Below are 17,287 nucleotides of genomic sequence, written 5' to 3' on the forward strand. Positions count from 1 at the left end.
CCTCAAAGACTCCAGGACAATCATGCGCTCCTTGGGGATGCATGTTGCGGGTCCCCAGCGCAGACCATTTAGGCCCCAGCCTCAACGTTTTTACCCCCCTCCACCTCGCCAGAGACAGGACCCTGCCAGAAGGCGAGGGCGAGGTGGTAGGAGAAGATGGGCTGGCCCTCAACCCGGTCAGAACCAAGGGCCACCAAGACCACCTTCAGGTCCTAGACAGAACTTTTGAAGGTGCGGTCGAGGACGGCGCCCCAGTCATCCCCCAGGATCCAGCTCCCTCCTTTCGGGATCGCCTCTCCCACTTCCACCATGCTTGGTCCCTTATAACTTCGGACCGTTGGGTCCTCCGCACGGTGGAGAGGGGATACGCTATCCAGTTTTCTTCAATCCCCCCCTCCTCCCCCCCTTCCCCGTCCCTCTTCAGGGACCCTTCTCACGAGCAACTTTTTATACAGGAAGTTTCTACGCTCCTGGCCATGGGGGCCATAGAGGAGGTTCCGATAGAGTTAAGGGGCAGGGGATTTTATTCCCGTTACTTCCTGATCCCCAAGTCCAAAGGAGGTCTACGGCCCATCTTGGACTTGCGCGGACTCAACAAATTCGTAGTAAAGTTGAAGTTCCGCATGGTCTCTTTGGGGGCCATTATCCCTTCCCTTGATCCTGGAGACTGGTTCGCCGCCCTCGACATGAAAGACGCATACTTTCACGTTGCAATTTACCCGCCTCACAGACGCTTCCTGCGATTCGTGGTAAACACGGTGCACTACCAATTTGCTGTCCTTCCCTTCGGCCTATCCTCGGCCCCAAGAGTGTTCACGAAATGTATGGCTGTCGTGGCAGCGTACCTTCGTCGGCAAGGGGTACAGGTGTTCCCGTACCTAGACGACTGGCTGGTGCGCGGTCGCACCAAGGAGCAAGTTCAAGCTCACGTCCACAGAATAGTGCACACATTCAACGAGTTGGGCATCCTACTCAACAAGGACAAATCCACTCTAGAACCTACCCAGAGAATAGAATTCATCGGCGCAGTTCTAGACTCCAGACGTGCACAAGCCATCCTGCCACACAACCGCTTTGGCACCATCACGAACCTCATTCAAGGGCTCAAGGCCTTCCCAACTACCACGGTGAGATCGTGCCTTACCCTGCTGGGTCACATGGCTTCCTGCACGTACGTAACCAGGCATGCCAGACTTCGGCTTCGCCCGCTTCAAACCTGGGTGTCATCAATATACCGTCCACATCGGGACAGCCTGAACTTGGTGGTCACGGTCCCGAACTCGATCCTGGCCTCCCTCACCTGGTGGCTAGATCACAATGTGGTCTGCGAGGGGATGCCATTTCACGCCCCACAACCCTCTCTGCACCTGGTCACAGACGCGTCATCTCTGGGTTGGGGCGCCCATCTCAACGAACACCATACCCAGGGCCTGTGGACTGCATCCCAGTTAGCCCTGCACATCAATGTTCGAGAACTGATGGCGGTACGCCTGGCGTGCCAGGCATTCCTCAATCTCCTACGTGGCCGCTGTGTGTTGGTTCTCATCGACAACACCACGGCCATGTTTTACATCAACAATCAAGGAGGAGCACGTTCGTCAATTCTATGCCAAGAGGCCATTCGCCTGTGGGACTTCTGCATCGCCCACTCGATCCATCTCACGGCATCGTTCCTCCCTGGAGTCCAGAACACTCTAGCGGACCGACTCAGCAGGTCCTTCCAAACGCACGAGTGGTCTATCCGTCCGGACATCATACATTCCGTCTTCCAGAAGTGGGGGTTTCCCCAGATAGACCTGTTTGCATCCCGAGACAACAGGAAGTGCCACATGTTCTGCTCCCTACAAGGTCGAGCTCCGGGCTCCCTCTCGGATGCGTTTCTCCTTCCCTGGAAAGACCACCTGTTTTATGCCTTCCCTCCGTTTCCTCTGGTCCACAAGGTACTGCTCAAATTGCGCAGAGACCAGGCACAGATAATTCTGGTCGCTCCAGCGTGGCCGAGACAACATTGGTACACCACACTGTTGGAACTCTCGGTTCAGACACCGATCCCGCTTCCATTATGTCCGGATCTCATATCTCAGGACCACGGTCGGCTGCGTCACCCCGACCTGCAATCACTCCACCTCACGGCGTGGCTGCTCCATGGTTCACCCAGGCAGAGCGGCAATGCTCACACTCTGTCCAACAGATCCTGCTGAGCAGTAGGAAACCCTCAACACGGACCACGTACCTGGCCAAGTGGAAACGGTTCTCCTGTTGGTGCGAACAACGAGCCATGTCCCCGTTGCAGGCACCCATTCCTCTCATATTGGAATATCTCCTCTCCCTAAAACAACAAGGGTTGGCGATATCTTCAATTAGAGTTCACCTGGCCGCTATATCGGCCTTTCACCCAGGGGAACTCGCGTCCTCGGTATTCTCTAACCCGATGGTTGTTAGATTCCTCAAGGGCTTAGACCGGACGTACCCGCAACAGCGTCATCCCGTCCCGACGTGGGATCTCAATCTGGTTCTCTCCAAACTCACAGGTCCTCCATTCGAACCACTAGCCACCTGCTCACTTTTGTACCTATCCTGGAAGACAGCCTTCCTCGTAGCCATCACCTCAGCAAGGCGAGTTTCTGAACTCAGGGCGCTTACATCCGAGCCCCCTTATACAGTTTTCCATAAGGATAAAGTGCAGCTTCGCCCACATCCTGCCTTTCTCCCTAAGGTGGTTTCTCCATTTCATATCAACCAGGACATATTTCTCCCGGTCTTTTATCCCAAACCACATGCCACTCGCCAGGATCAACGTTTGTATTCCCTGGATGTACGAAGGGCCCTGGCCTTCTATATTGACCGCACAAAGCACTTTAGAAAGACGACGCAACTCTTCGTTGCAGTGGCCGACCGAATGAAAGGCTCACCGGTCTCCTCACAACGCCTATCCTCCTGGATTACGTCTTGCATCCGGACTTGCTATGACCGGGCAGGTGTCTCAGCACCGCACCTCACCGCTCACTCCACGAGGGCCCAAGCCTCCTCGACTGCTTTCCTGGCACATGTTCCGATACAGGACATTTGTAGAGCGGCGGTTTGGTCATCAGTCCATACGTTTACAGCCCACTATGCACTAGTGCAGCAGTCCAGGGACGATGCTGCATTCGGGTCAGCGGTTTTGCACACAGCAATGTCTCACTCCGACCCCACCACCTAAGTTGGGCTTGGGAGTCACCTAATGGAATGGATATGAGCAAGCACTCGAAGAAGAAAAGACGGTTACTCACCGTTGTAACTGTTGTTCTTCGAGATGTGTTGCTCATATCCATTCCAAACCCGCCCCCCGTCCCCACTGTCGGAGTAGCCGGCAAGAAGGAACTGAGGGGGCGCCGGGTCGGCTGGGGTATATATTCAGCGCCATGAAGGCGCCACTCTAGGGGGCTCCACAGCCGACCCGCCGGTGTTGCTAGGGTAAAATCTTCCGACGATCGTGCACGCGGCGCGCACACACCTAATGGAATGGATATGAGCAACACATCTCGAAGAACAACAGTTACAACGGTGAGTAACCGTCCTTTACAACGGTGAGTAACCGTCTTTTCCCCACCCACCCCCCTGCCGGGGCAAAAGTCATCCACAGCAGCCTCTGACAGAGGTGGTTCTTCTAAGGCTCAGACAACCAACCACCCAACCAAAAAGGTGGCTAAAAAGTGTACTTTGGATTCACCAACTTGGGAAATGATCAAGAAACGGCAGTCCCCGAACTGACATACGCAGTTGGTACTGACCTCACCAGAAGTTTCTACCACTGAAGTTGCGGTACCTTCTGGTACTATGGGTACCACAAGAGAGCTAAGGACTCCAAGCAAGCCAGCTCAGATATAGACAGTAAGGGGAGAACGAAACCCATGCCACCACCAACACACTTGGCACCAAGCAGCTCCATGCAACTACAGGACATGCTGCCACCTACCATCAGTCTGCCACAACTGACGCGTACAACTATACCAGTTTTGAGTGATGTCCCCAAGGGACAACTGATTGATTGCTAGAATAGCATTGATAGACTGCCTTGGACTCTGCAGACATGGCAGCGTGGTCTACAGCTACTGCAGTAGTCATGAGGAGAGCTGCTTGGTTGCATCTCTCTGGAAAAGAGATGCAATTGACAATTGAGGGTCTGCCGTTTGAAGGGCCCAAACTCTTCATGGCCAAGACAGATGAGTCTTTACACATTCTCAAGGGCAACACTGAAATCCCTGGGAATTTATATTTCTAGGAACAAGAGATTACAGAGTAAATACTATAACATGCAGCAATTCCAGTCTACACTCACATCTCTCAGCGCTGGAACCCTTCCCCCTCTCTCAACCATTTGCAGACTGTCTAATTCCATACTATCCAGTCTGGAAGTCCATCACAACAGACAAATGGGTACTGGAGATAATTGAAGTTGGATACTCCATCCCTTTTACTCCCCTTCTTCCCCCCCCCCCTCTTCAGGGACCCCTCTCACGAAGCCCTACTGCAACAAGAGGTAACCCACCTCGTACATCTAGGAGTGGTAGAACTGGATACAGAATACAGATGGGAAGGGCTTCTATTCACATTATTTTCTCATACAGAAAAAAACAGGAGGGTGGAGACCCATTCTCAGTCTTCCACTCAACTTCGTGAAAACCCAACACTTCAAGATGGTCACCTTAGCCACCGTAATTCCAGCAATAGGACAGGATCATTTCCAATACAAAATCCTACCCTTCGGCCTATCCACTACTTCTCTAGTTTTTTTCAGAGGTCCTTGCCTTCGTGGTGGCCTATCTCCACAGGAAAGGAACTTTGATATTCCCATACTTGGATGACTTCCTGCTGAAAGTACCTACACAATAAGCAGCATCAGAGTGCACCAAACAGACGATAGCTCTCTTCATGAGGTTAGGCCTCCAAACAAATGCACAAAAATCAACACTAACACCAGTGCGAAAACTAGAGTTGAATGGAGCCTACCTCATTTCTCCCGAGGTGACGGCACCTCTATCACAACGATTTCTCACCTTAACCAACCTGATCTCCACAGCACGAAACAGCTCGCAAGTCACTGCCTGGACTTGCCTGCAACTACTAGGCCACATGGCCGCCACGATGTTCATTGTCAGGCACGCAAGACTACACATTCATAGATAATGTGTTTGACTCCAGTCGGTTTACATCCCACACACAGTATAAACAAGCACCTCACAATGCCAACAAAATAAGACTCCCTGCTCTGGTGGACACAACCAGACAATGTCTGTGCAGGGGTTCCTCTTGTACAAAATTCCCCGACAGTGACCATCATGACAGACGCATCACTCCTGGGTTGGGGGGCACATCTGAACTCTCATTCCATCCAGGGCCATTGTTCCCCAGCAGAATCCCTTCTCCACATAAATCTTTTAGAACTACGAGCCATTCACAATGCTTGCTCTCACTTCTTACCGATCATCAAAAACAAGACCACACAAACCCTCACGGACAACATGGCATGAATGTTTTTCATAGGTAGCAGGGAGCATGCTCACACTCGCTATGCAGAGAAGCCATGCAGCTCTGGCACTGATGCATCTCGCACAATATCCATGTCACAGCAGCATATCTACTTGGATGCCAGAATACCACAGCAGATGCACTAAGCAGGAACTTCTCTCAGGAACAGGTGTTCCAAAACGTTTTCAAGCATTGGGGGTTCCCAACAATAGACCTGTTTGCAAAATGCCAAATGCCTGATGTTTTGTTCCGGGGGGGGACTTGGTCCCCACTCTCTAGGCAACACCTCCCTCATCCAGTGGAACACTCCCCTCCTATATGCTTTTCTTTCCATCCCCCTCGTAGCTCAAGTGATCCACAAGATCAGGCAGGAAAGGTCCAAAAAAATCTTAAGTCCCATGTGGCCTCCACAAACCTGATACCTTTATCTTCTCAAGTTGGTGGTGCATCCACCACGTATGCTCCCACTTCTGCCTAATCTTCTGTTCCAGAACGCAGGTCACATCCTTCACCCAGATCCCCAAAGACTCCATCTCAAAGCGTGGTTACTCCATGGCTCAGGATCTGAAATGACATGCTTGACAGAGGTACAAAACACTTCGTTAAACAGCCGCAGAACAACCACCCGTCGTGTGCACCTGCACAAATGGAGGCGATTCAATACCTGGTGCCAACAAAAACCGATTCTATCAATCTCAGTCCCCTTGCCTCTAATATTAGACTATTTTGTTAGAACTTAAATCGAGCCTCTCCATGAGCTCAGAGTACATCTCTCCACTGTAAGCGTTCCACCATAAAGTAGATATCACTCTTTGCCCACCCACTCACCAAACGGTTCCTTAAAGGCATCATCTACCCAGAAGTGCAAAATCCTACTCCACCATGGGACCTCAGCCTAGTCCTTAGAGTCCTCACCAGCCCGCCATTTGAGCCCATGGCGACATGCTTTCAACTGCACCTTTCCATGAAGGTAGTTCCTTGTGGCCATTACATCTGCCAGACGGGTGGGAGAGTTGGGAGCTCTCATGGCAGACTCCCCAAAGACCCACAATCTTTTTCAAAGATAGTTTCCCTGAGACCACACCCCAACTTTTTGCCTAAAGTCCATCTACCTACTGACATTCTACCCCAAACTCCACAAGGTATGGCACTCCCTATTACATACCCTGGATGCACGCCGGGAAATAGCCTTTTAAATAGAGCTAAATCATTTCATAAGTCCCCTAAACTATTTATCTCAATTACTGAATGATCCAAAGGGGATGCCATATCTAAACAGAGGCTATCCATATGGATTTTGGATTGCATCAAACTGTTACCATCAACATGAACGGCAACCCCCTGCAGCGATTCATATGCATTCCACCTTATTGGTCTCCACAGCATTCCTTAACATTTCCATTATGGACATCTGTAAGGCTGCAACATGGACCTCAGCCCCTACATTTATGCAACATTATGCATTAGAACAGCACGTAACCTCTGATACTCTATTTGGACTCACTGTACTGTCATCTGCACGACTTCAACTCCAAAGTTCCCTCCTTCCACTGGAGGGCAGTGCTCTGAAGTCACCTAAAGTGGAGCACTCACAGGGGCATCATCACTCGAAAGTTACTCATCTTATGCAGTAACTTAGGTTCTTTGAGATGTGGGTGCTCCACTTTAGGTGTTTGTGCACCCACCCCAGCACACGGAATTGGAGATTTATGGTAGCATGACCGGTTGGATTGCACATGCGCAGTCCTCGTCTCACACCGCTTCAGGTGGTTATTTGGCAATGTGCGACCAGCCCCGCGCCCACCACCCGTTCCTTCTCTACTGCATAGCATTATTATGAAACTCCGAAGTAGAGGGGAAGAGGGAGGGGTAGTGGAGCACCCACAGGGGGACACATCTCAAAGCACCTACACTACTGCACATGATGCGTAACTTTCTCTTTGCTGTGCACATTTTTGATGTGTGGTGTTTTTAATAAACAAAGTTTGACGTAAAATGTACTTAATCTGTCAGAACATGATAGGGAGAATTGTATAATTTGGGTAGTATAAATGCAAAGGTAAAATAAGAAGGCATTGCCACATACCATACATGCTCTTTCCCTATATATGCCTTCTATTGTATAGATCTAAATATTGCTTAACTGGCAAGTTGACACCCCCTGTAAATGCAGACCAGTGTTCTCTCTGGCTGATTAAGGCTATTGGAGAAGTGCTTGATCCACAGCTGATGGAGGTGACTAATTTTTCTTGAATAGGTGAAATGTTCAGCTGTCTTCTGGTTAGCCCTTGGGACAGTTTTTATTGTAAGGTGTTGTCAATTAAACTTCAGTCAATCCAGTTCAGATTGTCATGGCATGAACTATGGACAAAAAAGTCTGTCCTTGCTGATAATCTTTGATTGCAATTGATCATAAGGTATTGGTACCACCTAGTGGCTGAACAGTCCTGGAGGAGGTCTCAGTGTTGAGGGATACATGGTTGACTGACTTAATTCATTCTTGAAATGCTACAGACTTCTATCTTGGGTGCTTTTTTTTTTTTTAAATCTGTATGACCATGCTAAGGGATGTTTTGATCTGCAGAAAAATATTCTAACGAAGATAATTGTGTCCTTTGTCAACCTTTGTCTGGCACACATTTTTGTTTGGATAAGAGAGGTGATTTAAGTTTTAACCTAGATAAGATTCAAGTAATATCCTATATTTGAATACTGTGGTGTTTTGAGGAAATGGCAAGCAGTCACTTAACACTGCAAATTTACATGGTGTTTTATACAGCATAATTATCTGCTCTGGAGAGCTTACTGTTTAAGACTAACAATACATATATCAAGAATTCTGTTAAGGGAAATTCTGGGGGATTTTGATGAGAACAAGTAGGGGAGGCCAGAGCAATGCCTCTGAGAGGTTCAGAAGTTAAGGCATGTCTAGATTGTTCCCTTTGTATGGAAGTCCATAATGCAGTAGTATTCTGGAGGATCAATTACCATTTGAATGTTGCCTGACAGGGACCTTCGCCAAAGTGATAACCAAATCACAAGTGAACAAGTAAAGCAATTTGCTTTTATTTGGAGTTGTATAGATTTCAAGGTAATAGTTACAGAATGTGCTTCCTTGCTTGTTGCTTAGCATATGGCAAGAAAGCTGGTGGTGTCTACCTTGACTTTACTGAGTTACTTAAGCTGAGATGGTCACTTGTATTCTTCCCAAACATTTGTGATCAGCCAGGTTATATTTGCACATCATACTGAGTTGCATCTGAAAGGGGCTCAAAGGCAGAGCCATTGCAGCTCAGTCTGTGAAGAATGTCCTTCCTGAATGGCATGCTGGAATCCCTCTGTAGCTATAACCAGGCATGGTCTAAGAATGTTCTGTTTGGGTTGGTAAAACTTGACCACTTTTTGTCTTTCATGACATCTCCCATCTCTGGTCTTTCGTTGTTTTTAGTCTTGCCATGCCATCAGTTAATTATGTTGTAGCTTTGTACACTGTCAGATACTTCTGAGATTCCGCTTGAGGATCTTATTTTCAGTGACCAGAGCAGCAAATATTGACCTTTATATCTAAGAGAATGTTAGACTACATTGGTTTTTCAATCTCATTTGAGTGAATACAAAATTTTCACTCCCAGGAAGTCTGCTAGCACTTGGTTGGGTAGGATGGGTGATATGATCTATCATGACTGTTTTACTACATATTTAACTATTAAAACTCCCCAGGAAATTGAGCTTTCTCCCAATAAGTCTAAGGTGGGGAAGTGTGTGTTTGGTTGAAAGTCCTCCTAACAGTATATTTGATTGATAGAAATTCAAAAGAAAGGGCATGATTGTTATACTGCAGTTCAGCAAGGGACACCATTTGACTGAGCATTTATCCTTTCCTTTGGTTCTATGTACATATAGAAATTTAAAGTCTGAACTAGTAGGGTGTGAGCAATCCAAAATAACCCAGCTGCCATACAGTGTGATACAAAATAAAAAGAGGGGTTCTTTTTATTTTTAGATCTGAATTTGGACGTTGGATCTGGACATGACACATGTGGAGAAACATCTTCAGAGAGTTACAGTTCTCCTTCTAGCCCACGACATGGGAGGGAAAGCTTTGAAAGTGAAGAAGAGAAAGACAGAGGTTGGATTTGTGCAGTTGTGTGTGTGTGTGTGTGTGTGTGTGTGTGTGTGTGCGCGTGCACGTACTTGTTTGGACACCTCAATAGGGCAAACATTGAGCTTGACCACTTACTCTAAAATGCTCTAACGACGGTCTGGTTTAATCTTCATTCCTATACTCTATTTATAAGTAGTGTAACTGAGTGCCTCAGTCATATATTTGATTACCACATTGCCAGTTGGTCAGGATTCAAGTTTTCACTGCTATTTCAAAACCTTGTTTTGCAATGTTAAATAACTCTCAATTCTAGGTATACTCAATTTGTCAATTGACTAATTTTATACCTCCAAGAAAACAGTATTCCAAAAATTTCACTAACGTTTTTCCTCTTCTTTTTAAAACATCAAAGTTACTTAATATAACACTTCTGACACTTAACTTACATTCAAATACATATGTTTGTTGATGGTAGAGAGTACCTAGGTGATGCATTTTGTAGTATTGATGCCTGAAGGCAAGAAATGCTAATCTTTGCTTTGCGGTACTTAACTGGTACCCTTCATTTTATACCATTATAATAACCCCTTGTCACACATGCAGTCATATGACAGTAGGAAAATGTGCTTTATATACTTCAGTTAGCAACATCACTGGAAGACACAAGCTGTCTATTTACTATGAAGGAGTATAGTGCATGTCACATGGCACCTTCCAGAAAGCAGTGAACAAACAATAGATCTCCTGCACACAAAGTTCTGTAACAAGTTAAGGATTTACTTTCAATAACGCAACAACATTTTGGCAATTTCCAAAGCTTTTTTTTAGCTGCTAAGGATTTCCTTGGAAATTACAAAGTTATACGAAATGCAGTGAGATGATGTACAGATATTGCATTTGTTCACTGTAGGCTTGAGGTGACTCCATATTGAAACAAGTTTTCTGGAGAATGTTCTGCTGTCGGCCTTCCTGAGAGGGGCTATTTTCAAAAGCCTTTTAAAAATAGCTTTGAATTTTACTTTTATATAAAACATACAAAAAAATCCCCAAGATAAATACATTGCTGCTAACATACACCTCAGGAAAAAAGAAAAATTCTCAGCCTTATACCAAATATACAAAGTCCCCACATTAAGATTCAGCTGTAAGATTCCAAATGTGTGGCACAATTACACCTTGTCATGTTTTCAACTGTAACACCTCTCAATCTGATAAGTCAAGAAAAACTTGCCACTTTTTTTTGTGTGAAGTTTTTCACCTTCTGTAATTTTGTATGTTTGCTTGTAAGAGACTTGGCGCTCATCCCTGCCTCATGCTCCCTGCATAGCATTTTCAAAACTCTTCCCTATGTCCCTTGTAATTAGCCCCACTCAGTGCCTTATACTTTTCTTCTACATTCAACTTTTTAAACATAAAACAAAATGTGATGTTGAGTGAAGATATATATGCAGAGTCTATTGTGGAGCTGGGCAATGGAGGCAGGATGAACCCAAAGCTGGGTAGGAGCCAGGGATGAGGAGGAGACCATGTGGAGTAATGCATGGTGGCCTGGGCTGTATAAGAAGGACCAAGCTTTTTTTTATGTAGACACTAAGTTGTTTCATGGTTTGTTCCTTTGGATTGCCTGACTATCCTTTGGTTAAGGCAGGCCATTTTAGGCTTTAGGAACACTGTCAAGGTAAAAATCATTGTGTATATCTTTAAATATCCCTACCTTAGTCTTTTTTTCATCTTAATTTATTTTCACCATTTACTTATGCTTTTTTATTTTCTTTGAATGATGGACTAGTGGTCATGTTTGCTGTCTGGCTTTCATGCACTTAACATTGTGTTGGGGCTCTTAACACTTAAGAGACTTGGTTAAATACAAGAAATGCTTTCTTTGAAAATTGAGAAGTGACACATGAAAACATTTCTTGGTTTTTTAAAATGTAGCAAACCTATTGTATATAAATCTCAATGCTAATCATATTTGTTTTCAGTGCTATAGATCAGTGGTTCCCAATCAGGTCCAGGGCCCTCTGGGGTGCTGCGATCATGTTTCAGGGGGTCTGCCAAGCATGGCCAGTGTTAGATTTGCTAGGGCTCAGGGCAGAAAGCCAAAGCCCCACTGCACAGGACTGCAGCCTGGGGCCCCAAGCCCCACCACCCTGGGGCTGAAGCCGAAGCCTGAGCAACTTAGCTTTGACAGGCCCCCTGTGGTGTGTGGCCCTGGGCAATTGCCCTGTTTGCTACTCCCTAACGCTAGCCTTGTCTTTTATATGCAGAGAAACAGTTGTGCCACAGCTGGGCCGTGGAGTTTTTATAGTATGTTGGGGGTCCTCAGACAGAAAAAAGGTTGAGAACCCCTGCCGTAGATTACTTGTATTTGACAGTGCAGTAGATGGAAATGTTCTGACTGTCCTAAAAGCTAAAGGAACAGAAAGTTGTTTAAATATACATGGTGTGTCTGAGATCTTTCTCCTCTTCCTCTGCCACCTATATTTTGAGAATTGTACCAGCTGGGGGCATAGTGATTTCACATCTTTCCAGGTGGATGGGAGGAGCTTAACTTGTTCTGTGCCCTTCACTTATACATGTGTATAGAAGTCACAAACACACAAAATAGCAAGTGGATTATTTGGTATTAACAAAGAATAGAAAGCAAGGCAGATACGCCCCTAATTGAAAAGAGAAAATCAGTCCAACTCAAGTTGGAAAGGTGGATAAACAGTCTTTAATTTATTCTACATCAAGATGAAATAACACTTATTTGTGCCATAAAATTTAGTAAAACCTCAAGTTTGCATTTTTCACTAATACTTTATCTTCAACAGATACAGACAGCAATTCAGAGGACTCTGGGAATCAAGATGCAGCCAGGTTTACTGTTTATGGTGCTGGCAGTCCATCAAACATCAAAGCAGCAACTCAGATTCCTTCAGTGAGTAATGAGAATGGAAGTATTTCAGAGGATCCTTTAAATTCAAAGTTTCAACATATTTCATTTATGCCTGCCTTACACTGTGTGATGCACAATGGTGCACAGAAACCTGAAGCTGTAGTTCCACCACCCATCTCTGCTGATGGTAAAACAATGGGAATGCTTGTTACCACTCCTGTCGCTATATCGCCAATGAGAGAATCTGCAAATTCAACTCCAGTTGGAGTAGGGCCAGTGGCTTCCGGTGAATCTGAAAAACGCCTTGAGCTGTTGGCTTCCCCTCTACCAGTACCATCCACTTTTCTTCCACATTCTGTCCAGCCTGGTAGCCCAGCTTTGCATTTGGCAATACACAGATTGAAAATACCCTCTCCACAGGGATCGTCTGAAAATTGCACAGTTAATGGACCACAGCAACCAACAGGAAACTTAAGCATTGGCTCACCAAATACTGCCTTTATCCCAGTCCACAGCCCAGGTAGTTTTCCAGGATCCCCCGTTCCTAATACAGATCCCATCACAAAACCTGCATCCCAAGTGGTAGGACTGAATCAAATGGTGCCTCATATTGAGGGGAACACCGGAGCAATCCCTCAGCCTACCAGTCTAAAGGTGGTTCTTCCCGCAGCTGGTCTTTCAACAGCACCTCCACCGGCTTCCTATACTTTGCCAGGCACTCCTCATGCTACCAGTGTGTTGCCCAACCAGAATACAAATGTGCTGAACACTGTAGCAACTTCCACACCTCCTCAATCAGCTGGTTTAGGTGTTGGTCAAATACAGTCAACTATTCCCCCTGCAATACCTACCCATACACCAGGCCCTGCCCCTAGCCCAAGCCCTGCTTTAACACACAGCACTGCGCAGAGTGACAGCACATCCTATATAAATGCTGTTGGAAATACTAACACTAATGGGACTTTAATGCCTCCACAGCAGTTGGGGTCTGGGGCTTGTGGTTCTTGTGGACGTAGATGCAGCTGTGGGTCCAATGGAAGCCTTCAGATCAATAGCTATTTTTATCATAACCCTATTCATGGACAAGTCTACAGAGTTCCACCTTTCTTCACTCTGCCATCTCTTTGCAATGGCAGCTACCTCAACCAAGCACATCAAAGCAATGGAACACAACTTCCTTTTTTCCTGCCTCAGACTCCATATGCAAATGGACTGATGCATGACCCAGTAATGGGGAGCCAAGCCAACTATGGTATGCAGCAAATGGCAGGATTTGGGAGGTACTATCCTGTATATCCAGCACCTAACGTAGTTGCCAACACAAATGGATCGGGGCCCAAGAAGAATGGGAATGTTTCATGTTACAATTGTGGTATAAGTGGACACTATGCGCAGGACTGTAAGCAGTCATCCATGGAGGCCAATCAGCAAGGTAATCATGATAGCTCCCAACGGACTTGCTTTTGAGTTTACTAGTTTCTCTTTACCTTACTGACCATGCTGTTTCTGTTCTTGCAGAAAGGTGTGTGCGTGTGTGTTTGTATAAATGTACGTTGTGCACTAGTGATCTGCTATAAAACCGCAAAGAGGCTTATCTAGGCCCAATAATCAAACACTGGGGGAAATGGAGTTCACAGGTACTAAACTAAATTTAAAAGGGGTATGAAATGGGGCTAGGAAATCAACCCATCTCTGTTCTAAATTGTCATTCTTTTCTCTAGGCTTTTGGCAGTATTTTCAGACTTGCATGCTATTAATGTCAAGTCTTCCACTCCCTTTGATGTTTTGGTAGAATTCAGTTGCAAAAAGGATTGGAAATTGTCAGGTACTATATACAATACATGGCTTGGATTTCTAAAGCATGTGAAGATTTGGAAAACAAACTGGTCATTCTGATGTATTTTTTTACCTCTGCATAACCAACTATCCTCTGTATAACCTATTTTATGTAGGTGGGATTTGTTTGACTTCTGAGACAGTTGCAGCAAAAAGACACTGAAATAGACACTAATAAGAAATTAAAATTTAACGAGTGACTTCAGTTTTAGAACTTCCATCCTCTTTCCATTCAAAAAAGAGGGGGAAACAGTGTTTGTACCTGTAGAACATTAAATACATTTTTCTTCCATCACCTCCTTTCTGATCCTCAGTGTGTGTCTGCTCTGACCTTAATCATTTTTGCCAAACTTGAACAGGAAAAATTAGTCTTGGTGTTTGCGGGTTGCTTTTACTTTGCATTTTTCCAGGGGAGGTAGTGTCTTACATTTTTAGGTTGGATTTCTTTTATGCTGACACTTCATCAAGGAGATGAAAAACTATGAAGTTTGAGCCCTCCTTTTAAATAAGATCGGAGAACAAGATAGTGCCTTTTCAAGAGCATGTCCATTTTGATACCTTGTAGTGGTTTGTAATCTGTTTAATTGTAAGCAGTGACTTAGTAGTTCTCTTTCCTGTTTTAGGCACTTACAGACTGAGATACGCACCTCCCCCTCCCCCTTCCAATGATACCTTGGATTCTGCAGACTGAAACAAGTAAACATTGCCTACATAACAAACTGAAGTTTGGGGAATTGGGGGGGAGGGGGAATGTTTCTTGTGGTCTTGCATTTGGGATATTCCTGGTTTTATATTCTTTTGGAATTTTTCATTGATCTTGCACCTCTGTTCAATACAAAAGAAGAAAACTGAGTCCCTGATCTCCTGATTCTGCAAAAAGCTTACATAATGCATGTAACTCAAACACACAGCCAAACAATCAAAAGAGCATTTGAACCATACTTTTGCACTGAAGACTTGAGACATGTGCAATGTTTACTGCATTTTTTAAAATGTCCTTTGACCTCTGACATCACTGGTGGAGCAGCCATATGGTTGAAAGAAGAAACTTGGTCATGTTCCCTCACAATCCCCCCTCTTCTGTCCCACCCCACTCCACCCCCAGCCTGTTCTCCTTATGCTGCTGTTTTTGTTTCTCTCCCACCTTCACTATGTGTCCACATGGTTTCATTGGACTGCATGAGTATTTGGCAGTTTATACAGAGTTTGTCCATACTATAGCAAAATGTTATGCTCATGAATTATATGGGGAAATTGTTTAGTCTTCCTGTGAGGAACAAGACTAAAGATTCACAGAATTGTGTATATATGTAATATCTTGTATTATACATACACACAGCTCTGGGTCCAGAGTAAATGAAAATACTTCAAGTGGGAAGGGAATGAAACTGTGTGGACTTGAACAGATTTATGAACATGAGCAAGCTTAAACTGAAAGATCTAATTTCCATTGTAGTGTTTTAGCCTGATTGTTCCAAGAGACAAAGGAGGAGGGGGGACTGGTATGAATGTTGTATTCCATGTGTTTGCATTTCTAATGAAAGCTGACAGTGAGTCCTTTTTTAAAAGCTATTCTACTTCTGTGTCAACACAGAATGAACATTACTTGATTGATTCGATTTTTCCCTAAACTATTAGTGTTGCATTGTATTTAGAATGTAAATGGTTTATTTCAGTCTGAACAAAAGTTATGGTTTTCTACAAAATAGTCAGGTATTCGTATTAGGACCGGTCTACCAAATAGCAAAGTCACTATTTTATAATAATTTACCACTATGCGTGATTATGGTATAATGTGAAAGACTGAAATGCGTGTGCTAAGATGGTATTAATCATGTTGGTGTCATGTCAGTAAGTTTTAATGCTGCTGTATTTTTATTTTTAAAAGCCAATATGTACTAAATTGCTTCCAGGTAATATTTGATTTCCTAAAGTGCACTGAGGTTATCTGGAAGATTGAGTGTATTTTTCATGACTGCTACATTCAACACCGATGAACAATTACCACTGTATATCCATAGGTTTTTGGCATTCCTCACAGTTCATAGCAGAAATGAAAGACTTTTTTTTAAGATGCTGGTATGCAGTAGAGGGACAAAAGTAAAATTGTCTGGGGGTTCAGCTGCCTAATTGCTAAACAAAAACTTGAAGAAAAAAAGCTTGATTTACTAAATGTCTTCATAGGTAGCATTTATATTTATAGCACCAGTATACATTTTTCCCTTTGGGGGTGGGGTAGGGTAGATGAAAGCTTTAATTTAAAAAGAAAAGAAAAAGTAAGTAGTAAATGGAAATTATTTTGATTAAAAATATTTTATTTGATCTGGGTATTTTTGGACCGCATTATTAAATGAATTAACTGCATTTGAGTTTAAGTGAGGGTGTTAAAGCACCATGGACTCACATTGTGAATTACCTGCCAGTTGTACTTTATGGAACTTATTTTATGATTTAAAATACTGTACTGTAAATAGGAGGTATGTTACCTTCTCTTTATTTGTATGTTTACCATATACTTTGATATTTGAAATGTTATGTACTGGAAAGGTCACTTATATTTCTAGAACAGATTGGATTTTATGCAACCTTTCTTCCTTGAATTAACAGCAATAAAAAAGGAAAAAAGCGTCTCTGCAAGTACTGTACTTTATCGCTCATAACAAAATTAAAGTGGTGCCCTGCTCCTATTATGTTGTTTTTAGCAAGGTACTCCATTGGCTGGAAAGTGGCATATATTGGACCATTTTGTTAGTGTAAGTATGAAGTACTTTGATTAGCTGAGATAAGAACAACTTCGTATCCTAATTCAGGGCCATGATATCTTGGACTGGGTAAGTGAACTACTGGCTACTATGAAACATTGAATTATGAAAATAAATGAAGGAATGAGGTGATCTGGGGAAACTGTGGTTTAAAGCCTTAGGGATCTCAGTAAAATGTAGTCAAGTCTAGGC

General features: G+C 44.4%; 1 protein-coding gene across 3 annotated transcripts in view; it reads left to right on the top strand.

Moving 5' to 3' along the window:
• The window catches only part of ZCCHC2 (zinc finger CCHC-type containing 2), an 88,547-nt gene extending 71,586 nt beyond the window's left edge, over positions 1–16,961 (top strand). For all 3 annotated transcript variants that reach the window (XM_034762094.1, XM_034762091.1, XM_034762093.1), the window contains 3 exons: positions 9,515–9,640; positions 12,433–13,929; positions 14,957–16,961. In XM_034762094.1, coding sequence (XP_034617985.1) covers positions 9,515–9,640; positions 12,433–13,929; positions 14,957–15,024 — 1,691 coding nt within the window. In that variant the 3' untranslated portion in view covers positions 15,025–16,961. The remainder of the gene's footprint in view (positions 1–9,514; positions 9,641–12,432; positions 13,930–14,956) is intronic.
• The last annotated feature ends 326 nt before the right edge of the window (positions 16,962–17,287 follow it).

The sequence above is a fragment of the Trachemys scripta genome, chromosome 2 (genome assembly GCF_013100865.1).
Source record: "Trachemys scripta elegans isolate TJP31775 chromosome 2, CAS_Tse_1.0, whole genome shotgun sequence".
Classification (NCBI taxonomy): domain Eukaryota; kingdom Metazoa; phylum Chordata; order Testudines; family Emydidae; genus Trachemys; species Trachemys scripta.